The 17,330-nt window shown below is 56.6% G+C and overlaps 1 protein-coding gene across 1 annotated transcript; it reads left to right on the top strand.

Annotated features, from left to right (window-relative positions):
* The first annotated feature begins 6,903 nt into the window (after positions 1–6,903).
* Positions 6,904–15,742, top strand: BPIFB6 (BPI fold containing family B member 6). The gene is made up of 15 exons (XM_040981130.1): positions 6,904–7,003; positions 8,214–8,313; positions 8,818–8,922; positions 9,359–9,508; positions 9,652–9,715; positions 10,067–10,127; positions 10,699–10,790; positions 11,386–11,565; positions 12,416–12,469; positions 12,746–12,922; positions 13,498–13,565; positions 13,993–14,038; positions 14,586–14,649; positions 14,951–15,027; positions 15,576–15,742. Exons 1-15 carry the CDS (start codon positions 6,904–6,906, stop codon positions 15,606–15,608), a joined length of 1,371 nt encoding a protein of 456 aa, XP_040837064.1. The 3' UTR covers positions 15,609–15,742.
* The last annotated feature ends 1,588 nt before the right edge of the window (positions 15,743–17,330 follow it).

The following is a 17,330-nucleotide window of genomic DNA, read 5'->3' as shown; positions in this document are numbered from 1 at the left end:
GGCGGAACTCCTGGGAGAGGCGGGGCAGGGCCAGGTTGTTGCTCAGGTGTCCACATGGGTAAACCAAGTCAGAGCCATAACAGAGTCATCACCATGAGCCAGAGTTCCTGGCTGGGCTTTTAGTCCCTGTGTTCCCTACTTCCCAGCCCTTCCCTTACAGCCCTCCCCCCTTCTCCCCTGCCCTGTGGTGAGAGCCCCCACTTCCAGGCTGCACAGACCTTCCCCCTGCTGCCCCCTCCTGCCCCCTCCTGCCCTCTTCTGCCATTAAACACCTTCTCTGGAGCTGTAAATTTTGGCCAGGCCCCCACACTGTGTACCTGAGGTTGCTTCCCTGCTGACATCCCCTGCTGGTTGTGTCTGTCCCCAAGTCACCCAAGCTGCCTGGGAGAGGAAGAAGACATGGCTGTGGGTCTGTGGGCCACATTCGGGGGACTGTTACCTCCTGGCCTGGGATCTTGCGTTTGGGAGGAGCTGGTGATGGTACTGCAGTGTGCACACTGCCCTTGGCCTGGCCCATGCCTCCCCCAGCCAGCGTCAGGCCCTGTCCCTGAGAGCTGGATAAGCAGGATTTGGAGTTCCGTTTCATAGAGGTGGAGACTGAGGGCCAGAGTCCAGCAGCCCTAGGCTGGCGGCCTTCCTGGAATCCACCCCAGGATGCCCAGCACCAGCACCCCGATTCTGTCCTGGACGAAAGGCATGTCACTATGGCCCCAGGCAGCAGTTCCACCTCTGGTTTGGGCTGGTCATGGGTCTGTTTTTTTGGGTGACCTCTGTTTGCCTGGTCTTGCCAAGCACCTCGACCTACTGGCTCTGAAAACTTTATAAGTCAGTGGCACTCGGGTGACCACAGCCTTGGGGACCCAGGGATGGGCACATGGGCAAGCCAGAGCCACAGGTCTCCTTGCCACCCCACTAGGCTGCCCCCTGAGCCCTGGGGGACAGGTTTCCTCCTGTCCAGCTCCTCGAGGTCCACATATGCTCCTGCAAAATGTCCCTTCAGCACAGCGTGACACCTGCTGTTCTTCCTAGAAGGTGATGGCTTTAACCTTGCAGCCTCAGGTAGGCCAGGCAGAGCCACTGGACCAAGCCTGGGTGAGGCAATGGTGGTACGGAGAGCATGGGAGGGGGACACACTACTGAAGCCACCTCATGAGTTTGCTCAGGATAGGGTGGCTTTTATTTCCTTTATTGCTTCATTAATTAATCCTTCAATCCCACTTCTACTTGAGCTTAATATAGGTTTAGTCCTAGATGTGGTGGTCTGGAATATAGAAGAGAGGAAACCTTCAATCCCCGATAGGAAGTTAATAATTCATGAGGGATTATGAATTATAAGCACAGTATGTCATTAGTCAATCCATTGAACCATCCATTCGTTCCCTCAGTCTGTATACCTCCACACACTTACCTGTCCATCCATCCACTCATCCACTCCCCATCCATTCACCTATCAGTTCACATGCCCACCCACACATTTTGTTTGTCCATCTACCTTAGGCTTCTTTCTGTTGATCTGAGACTGTGCCGTTGGTAAATAAGAGAGACTTACTCAGTTAATGGTTCTAGGCTGTTGCCTGGCATCTCATGAGGGCCCCAGGCCGTCCTGTGCATGGCAGAGCAGGGGAAGCTTGCATGAAGAGAGGCTGGGACAAGGAAGTAGATCCACTTTAATGCAACTTGCAGTAACTTCTAACCTAGTTCTTCAAGAGTAAGGACCCACTCAATCCACCCCATGACTCACACACCTCCCAGCACTGAGGATAAAACCTCAGCGTGTGTTGATGGAAATGAACTTTAGCCAAACTGCAGCACCCTTTGTCCATTCATCCACTTATTAATCCACCCATCCTACCTTCCTTCCACCACCCACCCATCCCTCCTCCCATCTATATATTCATCAATCCTTCCACCTACTCATCCATTCATCTATCCACATCTATGCTGTCATCCATCTATCCACTCCAAACTGCCAGACTTGGTTCAGACCCATGATGAGCCTAGTTCTATGGCACTAGTATATATTCTTCAAAGAGGAGGATGATAAAAATGCCAGAGTCAAGTTCATAGCCTGAAGGCTGCCATGGTCTGCCCTGATCTCCAGGGCAGCTGGCCTGATCTCCAGGGGTCACCTTCACTTATGGAGGTGCCTGCTGAGAGGGACAGGTGAGTGCAGCAGTCTGGGTCCAACTAGAAGACCAAAACCCCACAGGAATTTAGAGAGGGCAAGTTCAATGTGAAGAGCTGCTCACCAAGGTACAAGAGCATCCATAGAATATTAGGCAGGGCCGGGTGCTCTGGGTGCAAGGAGGGTGCAAGCGGGGTCCCAGAGCTTTTGGGAGAAGGTATTGTTCAGGACCCTGGACAGCATGGAAGCTCTCTGGTGGCCAAGTCAGTGTTAGCCATGGGTTGCTGGGTGAACATGGGCAACTAGATCTTGGGAGCCATGTGGTCACCGTGATGGGGAGGGTCAGAGTTGGGGTTGAGACCTATAGATGGAACAAATGCTGGCGTGTGTGGTACTGTGGGTCCTAAATGGCTGCAAGGTGGACTCCCAGGGGACTCAGAGTAGAGGCCAGGTGCTAGCATGGGCAAGCGGCTTTCAGGGTGGTCACCCAGTGGGGACAGCTGCCAGGTATCTTGGGGTTCTCTGTGGAGGGCACAGAGGGCTGACCCCAGGTTGGGGATGTGAGTGGTCACAGAGCTGGGATTCTGGGCCTTTTGCTGGGAAGAACTGCCTTTCACCAACTTGCTTCCTTACTGCTCACCTGCCTACCTCTGGAACTTTCAGGAAGCCCCTTCCATGGCACTTCCCCTCCAGTGCCTTCTCCTGCAAGAGGATAGCATTACATCCACCTGTTTTATCTAGTGTTCGTGCTTATTTGTATTGGAAAGAGAGAGTTTGTCTACTGGCTCACTCCCCAGGTGTCCATAGCAGCCAGGGCCGAACCAAAGCCAGGAACTTGGAACTGCATCCAGGTCTGCCATGTCAGTGGCCGGTGGCAGGGCGGGGGGCGGGGGGGGCGAGCAGCTATGCACTTGAGCTGTCCTCCTGCTGCCTCCCAGGATGCACAGTAATAGGAAACTGTAATCAGAAGTAGAACCAGGACCTGAGGCACTGGATGTGGGATTGGGTGTCCCAAGCAGTGTCTTCTGCCCTGTGTGGGCACCCTCAACTGTGAGCATGCACCCTGCCCATTTTCTCTTCAATGCCAATGCCCTTGGATTCATCCAGGATGCTTTTGTTCAAGCCTGTCCAGACAGCAGCTCAAGTGCGCCCTCCCCTGGCCACAGTGGTAGGACAACCTTGTCCTTCTCCCTTCTTCCAGCCACTCTGATGCCCGCCAGCTGCCCCTCCACCCCTGTGGGTAGACCCGCCTCTGATTCTTCTCTCTGACCCTTGCCAAGGCCTGACACACAGCAAGTGCATGATAAATGTGCAGGGAACAGCAGCTTGCATGTGTGTCTATACTGGAACTCATGCCAGGCGGGCTGCTGCTGTTCCTACCCCTGGCAGGCCACCGAGGAGCCCGATGCCCGGGGTGCCCGAGACTGCTGGGCTCAGCTCCATCTTTTTGGGGTCCCCAGCAGGTCTGAGGGCAAGGAAAGGATGGCATCAAACAGGACCAGCATAATCTTCTGTTCCACAGGTGGGGTTGGGGAGGGCCCCTCTAGAGACAGCTCAGCTGGTCCTGGAGGGGCAGGGAGGGTGCTGAAGGGAGCCAGGCAGGAGGGGGTGGTGGCAGAAGCTCCACTGTGGATACCTGGCAGGTTCCTCTGTGGGCCCAGCTTGGTAACCCCAGCTGCGCTGCTCACCTGCTGTGCATCCACAGATAAATGGCTTGAGCACTCTGAACCCCAAATGAAGAAAGTTGCTGAAGTGCCCCTGGCTCCCTGGCTAGCCATGTGGACTAAGCAGCCTAGTACCTATTTAGCATTGCACGCCCTGCTGGGCCTGGGTCAAGGACACGGTACCTGTGTCCCACTTCTGCTGTAATCAGCACCACAGTGCTCCCCGCTCCCCCAGCATAAAGAGGGCGAAATGGCAGTCTCATAATTTGCAAGCCCAGTGGCAGGGATGGGGCTCAGATTCTTGAACCCCAACTCAGGGGCTTTTCCTATCTCCACCTAGATGCTATTCTTCCTGAACCCCCATCAGGGGCTCCTCCAAAGTTCTCCCCTGGCCGCAAGGGCCCCACATGCCATGGCACAATGACTTCCTCTAGCCATGCTTGTAGCAGTGGGGAGGGAACCCCTTTACCCATCTGCTCCCCAGGGTGGTTCAGTAGGCATAAACACCTTCAAGAGGACCCTAAGCCAAGCTGCACAGAGGGTGGGCACCCCAAGGCTCTGTTGAAACCCCAGCACTGGGGCTGGTCCACTCTGTGACCCCAAGATTCTCCTGCCTGCACTGTCCCCAGGACATGGACCTTGAGGCCTGGGGACTGGCACCAGCCACGTCCCCAGCATCTCATCCAGGAAGCTCCTCTGGGGACACCCTCCCAGCTATCAGCTCCCTGGGGAGGTGGGCTCCAGGGCTCAGGTACTGCTGGGTCCAGCCTGTGTGTTCCCCACCTTTGCGCTCTCAGTCCCACCTGGCTCATGATAATCCACACCCCACACACCCCCTGCCAGCCTCACCCCACAGAGCTGGCTGCACTAGCTGCTGGCCTCAACCCCAATGCTCGCCTCCCGGGATCGTTGGCCCTGAGGGTCACTCTGCTCCTTCTCTCTGTCCCATCTCCCCTCACTTTCACTGCCCTCCAGAAGAAATGGATTTTGTGACTGGAGACTTGGGGAGTGTCCCGAGAGCCCTCTCAGGGCAGGATCCCCTGCTTGGTTCACTGTGGTCACTTCTCTGTGACCTTCATAGACCCGGCACGTAGTAATGTTCAACAAATGCTTGTTGAAGACTGCATGCATACCTACTGAGTGTCCAGCCTTGTGGCTGGTGTTGGGCCTTGAAGAGGTCACAGTGTGGACCCAGGCACCTGCTTGGGCAGCCATGTTCTGTCCACATCACCCGTCCTTGGAGGTCACTGGGCTCGCCCTCTATGTTATTTACATTGGAACAGACTGACGGGTCACATGAGTCCCAGGCACCTGCTCTATAGGCTTCTAGATGATTATCTGGGCCTTACTAAACCCTTAACCACCCAAGCAAGCTAATCAGGTTCTGGGATATAAAGGCTTCCCCAGCTCAGGGGTCTGCTGTCTGTGGGACTTTCCGAGCCTAGCACGGTAAGGGCGGTTCCTACCCATGCAGCTTACCCCAGCAGAGTCCCAGGCCCATAGTTTTGCAAAGCAGCTAAGACCCAGAGAGGGAGACTTGCCTGACTTCATATAACAACTGGGCAGTAGAACCAGCGCTTGGATCTACTTCCTGACCCCCTGCCCAGGGCGCCCCACCACACAGGCACCACACTGTAGGTGCCTGGGGTCCTAGAAGCAGCAAGGGAAGGGTCAGCAGGTCCCACAGGTCTCTTGTACTCCAGCTAAGGCTGAGGCTAGACTAGGCTCCTACGGGTGGGATCCAGGGCAGTGAATCTTAGAGAAGACAAAAAATGAGCTGAAGGGGGAGTAGGAGGTGTTGGGGGAACAGAAGTCCCTCCTGCTCCCATGAGTGACATGGATTGCAGTCATGGTCAGGCTCAAACTGAGCTCTGAGGCAGATGCAGGTGGGGCTGAGGTGCACGGGCCACACAGGTGATGTAGGGCGGAGGGCAGGGGTGCTATAAACCTGGGACAGAACTCCTCCCGTACATCCTTGTCACTCCAAAACTGCCTCTTGTCCCATGAGGGAAGAGGAGCCTGCATGGAGACTTGGGTTTGGAACTGGGGGTCTGGAAACATGAGATGGGGAACTGGTCGGCCTTCCCATCGTGGAGACCTCTGCCAGGTACCTTCCAGCTTGGCCACCCCACACAGAACCCCATGATGCCCCTAGGATGATTATCCCTAAGCTTTGGCCCCAGGACTGGGCACTTACCTGCATACATGTGGCTGAGGGAACATTTTGATGGTTGTGCCCAAGTCCACAGTGATGTTGGAAGGGGCGCTGGAGTGGAGGAGAGGGTATTGCCAGGGCCGGGGCTGTTTTTGCAGCAGCACCAAGAGCAGGCTTCTGAGACCCCGAGATTAATGAGACTAACAAATGAAAGAACGCAGGTGTGGGCTCAGACTGCAACTGGGCAGGTGTTTGTGGATGAGCAGTGCTCACGACCCAAGCCTGCTGCCCACAAGGGTCCAGCAGGAAGTGACCTGTCTCCGGGCCAGTGCAGGCTTGGCCCCGGAGCACCGCTCCTTGATTCTTTTCAAAGGAAAGGTGGCCCTGATATACACTTGACCCTACTTGAACAAACGTCAGAACTTGGTAAGTGGGAGGAAGAGATTGGGATGAGGGTCAGGGGTCAGGGAGGGCTTTCCTGGGAAACTGTAAGGGTCTCGGGTGGGAAGGCTTCATTCAGTTTGCTGTTCACTGGCTGTGAGACCCTGAGGGTGCCTCAGTTTACCCACTGGCAAAGCACTTTCTCAAGAGACTTCCAGGGACTCTGAGTTAAGATTTCGGGGCTCCTTGTGGAGGTGAGGCCTAACTGGGTGAGGGGGATATCACGGGCTGGATGTTGGGTACCCCGTGCCCCTCTGTGCAGGACTCTGTGTAGGACCCCAGCATAGCCTGACCCACCTGCAGCTGCGACAGCTCTGAGCATCCTGTGCTTACGGGAGGCTGGAGGCTTAGAGAGGGTAGTGAGCTTGCTAACCTGGTAATCCTCAGGCCCTGGTCATCCAGGGGCTCCTGACCCCCTGGTCCCCTCTAGAGGTTACCCATTGTGCATGCGAGATCTTTCGAGGATCCAGGGCCTGGCGGGCCGTGCCCAATCCAGGCCTCTCGACGCAGGGGAAGCCATGCGGCAGGTGCTATGGGTGGCGCTCTGCAGCCTGCTGGCTGGCGTGCAAGCTGAGCCTGGGGTGCTGCTGCGGTTGGGCATGGATGTCATGAACCATGGTGAGTCTGTGGACCCTGGGGTGGGGCTAGAGGGTGGGGTGTGGAGTAGTGGTGGGGGAGATTGTTCGTGGTCTCAGGGTCTTGAACAGGCCATGAGATCAAAATAAACGTGTCAGCAATGTAGTATTATTCACTCATTTCGCAGAGGGGGCAAACTGAGACCCCAAGAAACTGAGAATTTACCCAAGCTCCTCCCATAAGTGAGAGAGCAGAGCTGGAAATGATTACTCTCTGGGAGTCTCTCCTTGGCCCCAGCAGCAGGGGCTGGTGACCACAGGGGTCCTCTGGGGGGTGACAGATATGGGTCACAGTCCAGCTCTGTCAATAACTTGCTGTGTGCCCTTGGCCAAATCCCTTGCCCTCTGGGTGGCCACGTGCTCACCTGATAGAGTTCAATGAAAGGGACGGCCATAGGGACCAACCAGCATTAAGTGGAATGTGAGGTTACAATCCCCTGACATTTGGCCAGGTGGGAGAGCCATCTCCTGGGACCCGTGCATCCTGTGCTGGTGTGCCTGCTCTGCCCACAGGCCAGTGTCCTCCAGGGCCTCTGGGAGGCAGGCAGCAAGGGCCTCGGGGTGCCTGGGTCTCTGCCACCCATGTGGGAAGTCCTGATGGATTTCCTAGCTCAAGGTTTCGCCCGACCTAGCACTGGCTGTCGTAGATGTTTATGGAAGTGACCCAGCGGACAGGAGCTCTGTCCTCTCTCAGATAAACAGATGAGTAATCTCTGTGTCCTGAAGGTCAGAAGTGGTGAGAGCTCTCCCAGCTGGTGGCCGAGGAGGATCCCTGCCCCTCTGCCCTGGTTCCCCTCACCCCTAGGCCTGTGGGGGTCATCACACTTCCCTCCCCTCCTCCACTCAGTGCCCTCGTTGTGCTCTCGGCCCAAGATGGCAGTCTTCATCTCTGCTTGCTAGAGAGAGTTGCTGCTTCTCCCTCAAGGATGGAGGGAGATGGTGCCTCCTCCTGGGAGCCCTCTGTAATGCTCCCCTTCCTGGACTGTACCCCTTACATGGCTCCCATCCTGTGCCCACCCCACCCTGGCTCTTGCTACCCGTCAGTGCTAGGGGAGGGTAAGTTTGCCAGGACTCATCTCTGGGTTCTTGGCATTGCCCAGCCCAAGTGGGGCAGAGTGATTGTCCCAGGCAGAGGGGCAAGGGGCAGCCCCACTAAGCGTCTCCCTGAACACTCCCCTCCTCTGCCTCCCCAGAGGTGCAGAGCGCCATGGATGAGAGCCACATCCTGGAGCAGTTGGCTGCAGAGGCAGGCAAGCCCCAGCCGGGGATGAAACCCATCAAAGGCATCTCCAAGTGAGTGGCTGGGCAGGTGGGCTGGTGCAGGGGCAGGGCCTCTTTCATCCACCACTGGGGACACTTTCTGTCTCATGGAGAGCAGGGGTGTTTTGAGGAGAGCAGGAGAGTCAAAAGTTGAACCCCAAGTCCCGGCATGTGATGTGAGCTTCTTGAATATGCATGACATGAAGCTTCTCAGGTGGAGGCACTAGAGAGGGACCTCCATCGCCTGATGGTGGGAGGATTGACTGGGGGGGCTGAGGCTTTAGGGAGGGCTTAGAGGCACTGTCTGGACTGAGCAGACGAACTGTGATTCACTAGCAATGCCTGCCAGGTGGAGCTCTGTGTGCCATGTCTCTCAACTGATGACTTTTAGGGATATCGCCAAGTGAGAGTGATGTTGCCTCCAGGTCCTCTCTGCACAGAGAGGGGCTTTTTCCAGGGCCACCCCACTGGGGACAGAGGAGAACCCGGGTCCTGCATGCTCACTTCTCATGGCTGCGGGTGCCTGTCCCCTCCCAGTATGAAAGTGAAGGACGTCCAGTTGCCTGTCATCACACTGAAGTTTGTCCCTGGAGTGGGCATCTCCCAGTGCGTGTCCACTGGCATGACCATCACCGGCAAGAGGTGAGGGGACCCAGGGAGTGGGGGAGTGGCCTCCCTGGTCACTATGATGTGCCCCTTGGCTGGAGACCAGCATGTGCCAGCTGGGATCTGAAGTGATGTTGCTCAGCTCCTCCCAGGATGGGGAAACCAGACCTAGGCAAGTATAGTCACACACCAAACAACTGGGCTAGGATGGAGGAAGCACTGGGCAGTCTGGGGCATCAGAGAAGGCTCTGGGGAAGGGAGGGCCACTGAGGGGGCTCTGCAGGCCAAGTAGGAGCTCATGCAAGCAAGAGAGGCAGGGGAAGGCTGGTGGTGTGACCTTGGGAGTGGTCCTCGCCCTTCCCTGGATACTGCTGGGACTATGGACAATGAGGAGACGCCTGGTGGGATGGTGGCCTTGGAGCAGGTATGGAGGGTATGGATGTGCAGGGTGTATGCCCATCCTGCCCTCCAGCTTCATGGGAGGCAACATGGAGATCATCATCGTCCTGAACATCACCGCCACCAACCGGCTTGCGTGGGGAGAGGAGACGGGGCTCCCTGTGTTCAGCAGCGAGGGCTGTGAGATCACCCTCGTCAGCGTGAAGACCAACCTGCCGAGCAAGTGAGGGGCTCTGGGGGCTGGGGCAGAAGCCAGGGCACCCATGCCATGCGTGCCCCCATCTCCCCACTTCCTGAGCCTCTGGATTTTCTTAACCTGTCGCTTTGTATCCTGCCGTTGGCACCACCTGTGGCACTTGTGTCCAGCATGCTGCCCAAGATGGTCAAAAAGTTCCTGGACAGCACCCTACACAAGGTCCTTCCGAACCTGGTGAGTGTCTGGGGCTCTCTTGGAGGAGCAGCTGACCCCAATGGGTTGAGAGTAGCTGGGAAGGGTTCTAAGATTGTGGCTGGCTTGGTGGGAGAGGTGCTGCGATCATCTAGCTATGTCTGCTGGGAGTGCAGACAGGGGAAGTGTCGGCTGGAGCTTACCCACCTTGCTTCCTTGTGGGCTTGGTGGATTGCAGCCTGGAGATCTGGCTTCTAGATCAGGCTTTACCTTCGACTATGTGACTTGGGGCATCCCTGTCTCCATTGATCCCTGGGTTCTTGGGACTCCCCAGGAAGCCCACTGAGCCCTGCCTGAGGAGACGCTCCTACCCCAGTACTTTTTCTGTTGCAGTTGTGCCCAGCCATCGATGCAGTCCTAGTATATGTGAACAGGAACTGGGAGCACCTGAATGGTGGGTGGAGCCCTGGAGACACCTGGCCCCTATAGGGGGACATTGAAGGGGAGTCGCTCTACTTCTTTCTGGCCCTGCCTTGGGACTAGAGGAGGGCTGGGATCCTAGTGTTCTCAATCCAGTGTCCTTCAAGACTGCAAGGACATTGGCCAGTCTGCACTCACCTGCCAGCCCTGCCTTTGGCCTGGTCACACTGACTGTGTTTCGCTGGTGCATCTGCTGCGTCCATCAGTGGGGGGTCCACAGCCACCCCCTCCCACCCTGCCAATGTGGGATAGAGAAAATTCCCATGGTGGGAAGGGAAGGAAACCAGTTGGCCTCCCCGGCAGTGTGGCTGCAAAATACTCCCCAGCCTCCTTCTGCTCAACTGTGAGCCTCAGCTCTGGCCCTGGCCCCATCTGCTGTGAGAACCCGGGGTCTCTGGGCTGGCCGGCTGTGACTCTCAGCTCATTCTCCTGCTGGTGTTCCTGAGGCCCAGAGACATGGGGCTTGGACCACTCAGGGGGAGGGTCCAGCTCCCAGGGACATCTAGAATTGGCACCTCTCTGAGGGGCTCCTCCTCTTGGCACAGATCCCATGCCTGTGGGCCAGTTGGGTACCATCAGATATGCCCTGGCAGCCCCCCCAACCACCACGGTCAGCTTCATCCAGGTGGACTTCAGTGTGAGTGCCGGTGCCCCTGGGGGCTGGAGTCTGGGGCTCACTGGCATGGTGGCAGCAGCAATGTCACTGGACAGGGCTGTGGAGGTGGAGGTCCCCAGGAGCTCCCTTGGTGCTGGGCCCCTCTCTCTGCTCCTCTCCCTGCCCCTCTCGGGCCCCCCCCAAGCTCCCAGGGCTGCCAGCTGTATGCTTACACCATTGCCTGTCTGCTGGCTTCTTTCCACGGGCTCACTCACCACTCTGCCCTGTGGTGTACAGAGCCCCAAGTGGGGAGGGTTTGGCCAGGGGGCATCAGTGTGTAGGAGGCAGAGCTGGGCTGTCATCCAGACCTCTAGGGCTGAGGTGATGAGGTGACAGGTGCCCCTAAGAGCAGCCCTGGGAGGGGGCGACATGAGCTGTGGTACCTCCCCAGCCTCCTGGGCCTCAGTTTGTCTACCTACAGTGCACTGGGAGAGGTGTGCCACTCTGGCCTCTAGGCCTCAAGCATTTCATGGCCTAGGCCTGTTTGAGCCCCACTCCCTTGGAAGCCCGAGGCCCATCCATTGTTGCTCTGTCCCTGCTGGCCAAGGCTCAGTGCCTCCTGGTGGCTGTCCCGCAGCCTGTAGTGCAGCAGCCCGCAGGCAAAACCATCAAGGTCACGGCTGTGGATGGCGAGGCCCTGGAGTTCCCTGAGGGTTATGCTGAAGGTTCGTCACAGCTGCTGCTGTCTGCTGCCTTCCTCACCGCAGAGCTGGCCCTCCTGCAGGAGTCCTTGGCCATGAACATCCGGGAGCCAATGGTGAGCTGTCTTGTGCACCAGCTCCATGTGCTCTGCCCCTTGGCATGGCAGACCCTGCTTTGCCTGTCTGCCCTGAGAATTGTCCTGAGGGTATGGGCACTGCTAAGACTGTGAGGTGGCAGGACCCCATCACCCACCATTCCTCTGGCTAGATGATCACCAACTTCTCATCCAAACACCCAACTCTGTTCAGTCTCCATCCTGCACGCCTTCGCCATCTGCCACCTTCGTTATATAGTATCATCCATGTACTCGCATATCTAGCTATTGCACCCTCATGTCCAGGTTTTTCCATTCCAGCCAGCATCCATCAACCCCTTCACATCAGCCACACAGCATATAGAACAAAGCCTGACATGGTTGAGTGGGTGAGCAGTGTATGTTACCTACCCCAAAGATTCCTTCACTCATTCACCTTTGTTTGGGCTGCCTCATGCTCATTCAACCATCTATCATTCATCCACCCATCACCCACCCTTCATCTACCCACCCATCTGTCCACTCACCCACACACCACCACCCACCCATCTACTCATTCTCCCACCCACTCACCCACTATTTATCCACTTTCCTCATCCATCCCATTCTTACTCATTGCACCCATCCACCCTTATGTCTATCATCTTACTTTCCCATCCATCATTTTCTCAACATTTGACCTTATGCACAGAAAGCTCTAAGTGTTGGATATGGGCTGCCTGTGCTTATCAGTCTAATAAGCACAGAGTGGTAAGTCTTGTGATGGAAGGAGTCTCGAAGAGTGTGTTTCACGGAGTCAGAGCAGGTGTCTGTCAGGTTACATGGAGGGTGGGAGACTTCCATAATCCCAATCTTGACTCTTACCCTGCAGGTGGGTGAGCTGCTCCTACAGACCACGGAGATACTGGCTAGCTTCATCCCCAAAGTGAGCACCCCAACTGTCTATGGCCCCTCCATCTGACCCTCCCCTGATCTCCCCCAGAGAGAGATGGGGAGGTAGCTACCCCATGCCGTGTAGCTCTAGTCCAGTGTGGGAAGACATTGTATTTTGTTCATCTTCTGACACACACAGCCCAGCATTACGTGTGGTACTTTCTGTGTTCAGGGTAGAAGTTGCCTGTTTCATGGGGACTCTTGCTTTTGGTGGAAGCCACCCGTCCAAGGACTGACTGGCTCTGAGCAATTGTCCTGCTTTTTGTAGGTGGCTGAGGCTTATCCCAAGCCAAGGCCCATAGTGGCCCAGGTCAAAATAAACAAACCCCCCAAGGTCACCATCAAAGCAGGCAGCAGCCTCCTGCACCTCCATGGCACCCTGGAGCTGTTTGCTGCCCAGCGGCCACGGGGCCAGCCACCCACCTTCCTCTTCCTTCTGGAAATTGTAAGTACGATATTCTTCCGAAAGGCTCATGGGAGAATGGGTGGATTTGCCCTCTTTCTCTCTCCTCCATCTTGTCTCCCAGCATCCATTCTCATCCACTGGGGCAGTTGTCCCTTTCAGTGAAAGGACTCTGGGGTAGCCCAGAGGGATCCAGGTCCAGTTTGAATAAATCACAAAGGACTTTCCCAGAAGAGGTGATGATAGCTGGGTTGTGTTTTGAGGGCTGGACAGGAGCTTGCCAGGGAGGGAGTCGATGCTGGGGAGGCTGGGCGGGGGGGCGGGTGGAGGACACCCCAGGCAGAGGTTGCCAGATACAAAGGCTTGGAGCAGTCTCAGTGTGTACAGGGACTGACAGTCGGGCCAGGTGTTTGGGATGTGAGTGGGAGTGGATTTGGTCCTGGCCCAGGACAAGGAGGGACAAGAAGCTTGAGTTTGGGGGTGGGGAGAGTGCTGGGTTCAGTTTCTAGGGGTGGGATGGGTAGAGTGGGGCTTGGCAGTGGTTGGCCTGTCCTGAGCACCAACCTCTCCCTCTCCCCCTGCCCTGGTGTCTCCCTGCTTCCTCCCCCTAAAATCAGCACTTCAACTTGAGGATCCAGTATTCTGTGCATGAGAACCAGCTACAGATGGCCACCTCCTTGAACAGGTAGGAGCCTACTGGGCCATGCTGGGATCCTGGCACCCTGGCATGAGAGTCCTGCCACCAGATGATGGCAACATTGCCTGTCAGGGTGCTAACATGTCTTAGTACCTGCGCAGGACTGTGCCAGGAGACTGTGAGGTTGGACCATAAACCTCTGCATAGTCGTCCTGGGGCAGGGGTGACTGACAGGCCTGGGGAACCAGAGGGAGGGGCAGGGCTCAGGCAGGGGAGGCACAGACCAGCTCCATGTCTGAGCTGCAGGAACCAGGGTGGGCACTTTCCCATCTGGGGGGAGGGCAGTGACCTAGTGCAGGTGGCTGACAAGCAGAGGCTGTAGCAGGGACTCCTGCTTGGGGTGCATGGGGCTCCCTGTCTCCAGAGTCAGGGCCATTGCTCACCCTACACCTGCTGTTTCCCCTCTGCTTTGCAGAGTGCTGAGCCTGACCGGGGGGGCCTCCTCTGTTGGCAACTTCAATGTGAGTGTCCCAGGGGCTTCTGCCAAGCCCAGTTGAGGACTTCAGGGAAGGGGCCCTGGGTGCTTGTCAGCGTGGGCCAAGCTGTCGTTAAGTCTCTGTGCAGAACCTGAGCCCAGCGGGCACTGAACACAGTGGTGCTGATTGCGTGTGGTGTGTGCCACCCAAACCACCTGACCCTCCTGTGAGCAGGTGCTGCTATTCACCCTCGGGGGGGACCTGAGGCACAGGCAGGTGGTGAATGAGTGATGGATCAAAGCTGCCAAGTTTTCTGCACAAATAGGAGGGAGATCCAGAGGCCACCTGCTGTCTCCTGAGCCCCTCTATTCCGGCACTGCCACCCAAGGCTTCACTTGCCACGCAGACAGAAGCTTAACAGGGCATGGGGCCTAAGCGGACAGTCCAGTAGGGCCAGGGTGAGGTGGGGTCTTGATGTGAACTGGATAAATGTGCTGATGTCCCAGTGGTCTGCGGGCCTGGCATAGGAAAAACAGAAAAGATGGAATGGGTTGGATGATGAAGCAGGGATGCTCTCTCCATCTCTCCCCAGGAGGAGGAGTTAACTGGCTTCGTCGCTGATTATCTGCAAGCAGCCTACGTCCCAGTTGTCAATGGTGAGAGCGCCAACAGGTGCCACGAAGCACTAACAGCAATAGGGGGAACTTCACCTGCGTGGTCTCAAAGCCCCATTCTTGGGGAGCCCAGGTGGGAGTGGTTGGTCTTTGCTGAAGCTTTGAGGCTAAGGCCTGAATATCACTGGATGGTGGATAGTTTGGACTCGGACCTTGACCTGGGATGGGAAGAAGTGCAAATCAACTGGCAGACATCAACAATTCATCACTGCACCACCAGAATGCCGCTCCTAATCAATTGCACAGCAATTAAGCCGAGATGATTTTTCACTGTATTTCTCAGATGTTCTCCTAGTTGGGTTCCCACTCCCGGATGTTCCAGCTGTGAACTACGACCTAGCTGAGCTGGACATAGTGGAGGTGAGGGGAGGGGCTGGGGAAGTCACGTCAACCATCGATTTCTTGCCAGTGAGGGAGGGGTGATCAAGAACCTGCCTCTCTCTTAACAGGTGAGGGGTGCTGAGAAGGGCACATGGCCATCAGTATAATCCACCAATTCCATGAGCAAACCGTGCCCCTTAGAGTCCAGATCATCTGTGGCCAGGGACTCCCAGGCGGGGGGATGTTGACCCCTGCCACCCTCTTGCTCTGATCCCTTGGGCAAATGACTGCATCCCTCCTAGGCCTCCCTTTTCCTGGGCTGAAAATGGGAATGCAAACGACAGATAATGACTTGCTAGAGCTGTGGCCAAATTGCCTGAGCTGATTCAGCCACAGCCAACAACAAGCACTCAATCCAGGCATGGGGTCTCTCAGGAGTTCCTGGAAATGCCTTTCAAGACCCCCTTGCACTTCCTGAAGCATCCTCGGTTGTCAGATCCCTGGTGGCACACCCAGTTCCAGCTCTTCCTGGAGGATTCCCTGTCACTGCTTCCTGACCCTCACCCTGGTCCTTTGCCTCCCACCAGAACGCCTTGGTGCTGGACTTGAAGCTGGACTGACCATGACAGGATGCCCTCTGCCAGCTGCCCACACGCCACCAGCAGCCTGCATCCCCTGGAGGAACCGCAGAGCTGGGTGGGCCGAGCCCCTCCTACAGCCTCTGCGGTCGTGATGAGAGGACAGTGGGCAGTGTGGGCAGGCTCCTCGACAATAAATGGGAGAAAGGCCGGGCTGGATGCCTGATGTGCCTTTGTCTCTCTGTGTTGGTAGCAAGCTCATGTGTGGTTTGTCTTCTCTCCCAGGGATCTGGGCTCCTGGGGAAGCCTGGATCTGCAGGGAAGCCTTGGGTGTGGGCTTGAGTACACAGTGAGAACCTGCTGACCATTTATTTGTTACTTGCTTTACTTGACGCTGGAACTGCAGGGTCAAGGTGGGGAGGACTGGAGTTCCATCCCCACTTTACAGGCAAGAAAATGGAGGCACAGGGAGTTAACTCCTTGTCCGAAGTCACAGCTTAGCCCGGGGCAGGCTCTTCCTCCCTCAGCTGTGTGCTGCCCGATCTTGAGGGTGGCGATATGCATAGGGGACTTGTGCTTCCCAGAGAATACCCCTGTGTCACCTCTTTAGTAAGGACTGTGCCCATTTCACAGATGGGGAGACTGTGGGCTTACAGAGGTGGAGTGGACTAGCTTGGAGCCACTTGGAAATGATAACAGAATTGCGCACTGCAGGGTAATGGTGAGAACTGCACAAACCAGGACAGTACCTGGGGTGCCCAGTGAATGCTGGTCACAGTGGGTTCCTGAGTGCCAGGTGCTTGGGCACCGCTAAGCTCGAGTATGCAGGGATAACTGTGTGTACAACAGCGTGGCTGGTCAGGACGTGGCTGACCGTGACAGACAGCAGGGGCAGGAGTCAGCTGTGTCCACTGGTGTCAGCGTGCACCTGTGTTGCATGCTCACTCATGAGGTCCGTGTTCCTGCCGCACACTCCCACGAGGACCAGCTCCTGGCACCTGCCATCTCTGACCCATCACCGCTCCTGGGGTTCACATCGGTGCTATTCTTGAATTTGACTCTTTGAATGTCCATGTAATTCAGTGAAAAATACACTTTCTAAATAAACCCTGAAGTCAGTGGGCATGTGAAAAATAGATCTGTGAGACTGATAAAAAAAAAAGCAACCCAGGGCCTCCCAGGCAGTGAGGGGGGCTCAGGCACTGTTGGGGTGCTGGCTGTGAGCCCGAGACCTGTGTGTCAGAATTTGCACCTGTTAGCAGGTCTCTGTCTGGTGGTCTGTGGGGGTTGTGGCAGTCTCTGGGTCACACATGTGTCCAAGGGGTGACCAGACCCCCCCGGGGCGAAAGGCCAGTGCTCCCTGAGCCTTCAGGGGCCCTGGCAGGTGTGACCTGGCCTAGCTTGGCACAAGTCCAGGTGACAGGGCATGCCCTAGTCTCTCACAGCCAGCCCTAATCCCATCAGCTGTCACCTCTCTGCCTCGGGGACAATGGCAACCTTGAGTCTCGCCTGGCAGGAGCAGACACCCAGGTAATCCAGGGGCGCCAGTGGTAGGACCGGGGTGTGCCAGGGACGCCCCCTCTACTGCCTTGCCTGGCCCTGGGGGTTCACTTTGTACACTCCCAGCCACCTAGGGCCTTCTGTAGACCCAATGTGCAGAGTGGGAGAGCAAGGGCAGAGCTGTATAGACAGTGGGATTCTTGCCCAGAGCCGACACCTTGACTGGGACAGCTCGAGTTATACACGAGGTAGATGTCACCTCAT

The sequence above is a fragment of the Ochotona curzoniae genome, unplaced genomic scaffold (genome assembly GCF_017591425.1).
Source record: "Ochotona curzoniae isolate NIBS_2020 unplaced genomic scaffold, NIBS_Ocur_1.0 contig_3520, whole genome shotgun sequence".
Lineage (NCBI taxonomy): Eukaryota > Metazoa > Chordata > Mammalia > Lagomorpha > Ochotonidae > Ochotona > Ochotona curzoniae.
Note: the sequence above shows the minus strand (reverse complement) of the source record. Positions and strands in the feature narration are given on the sequence as shown.

What these genes read in the sequence shown, in the direction of transcription:
- BPIFB6 (XM_040981130.1), top strand. Translation starts at nt 6,904, where the DNA reads ATGCGGCAGGTGCTATGGGTGGCGCTCTGCAGCCTGCTGGCTGGCGTG. An exon ending in AAGACCAACCTGCCGAGCAA is followed by an intron (nt 9,509 to 9,651) that starts GTGAGGGGCTCT and finishes ACTTGTGTCCAG; the next exon opens with CATGCTGCCCAAGATGGTCA. An exon ending in CTACGTCCCAGTTGTCAATG is followed by an intron (nt 14,650 to 14,950) that starts GTGAGAGCGCCA and finishes TGTATTTCTCAG; the next exon opens with ATGTTCTCCTAGTTGGGTTC.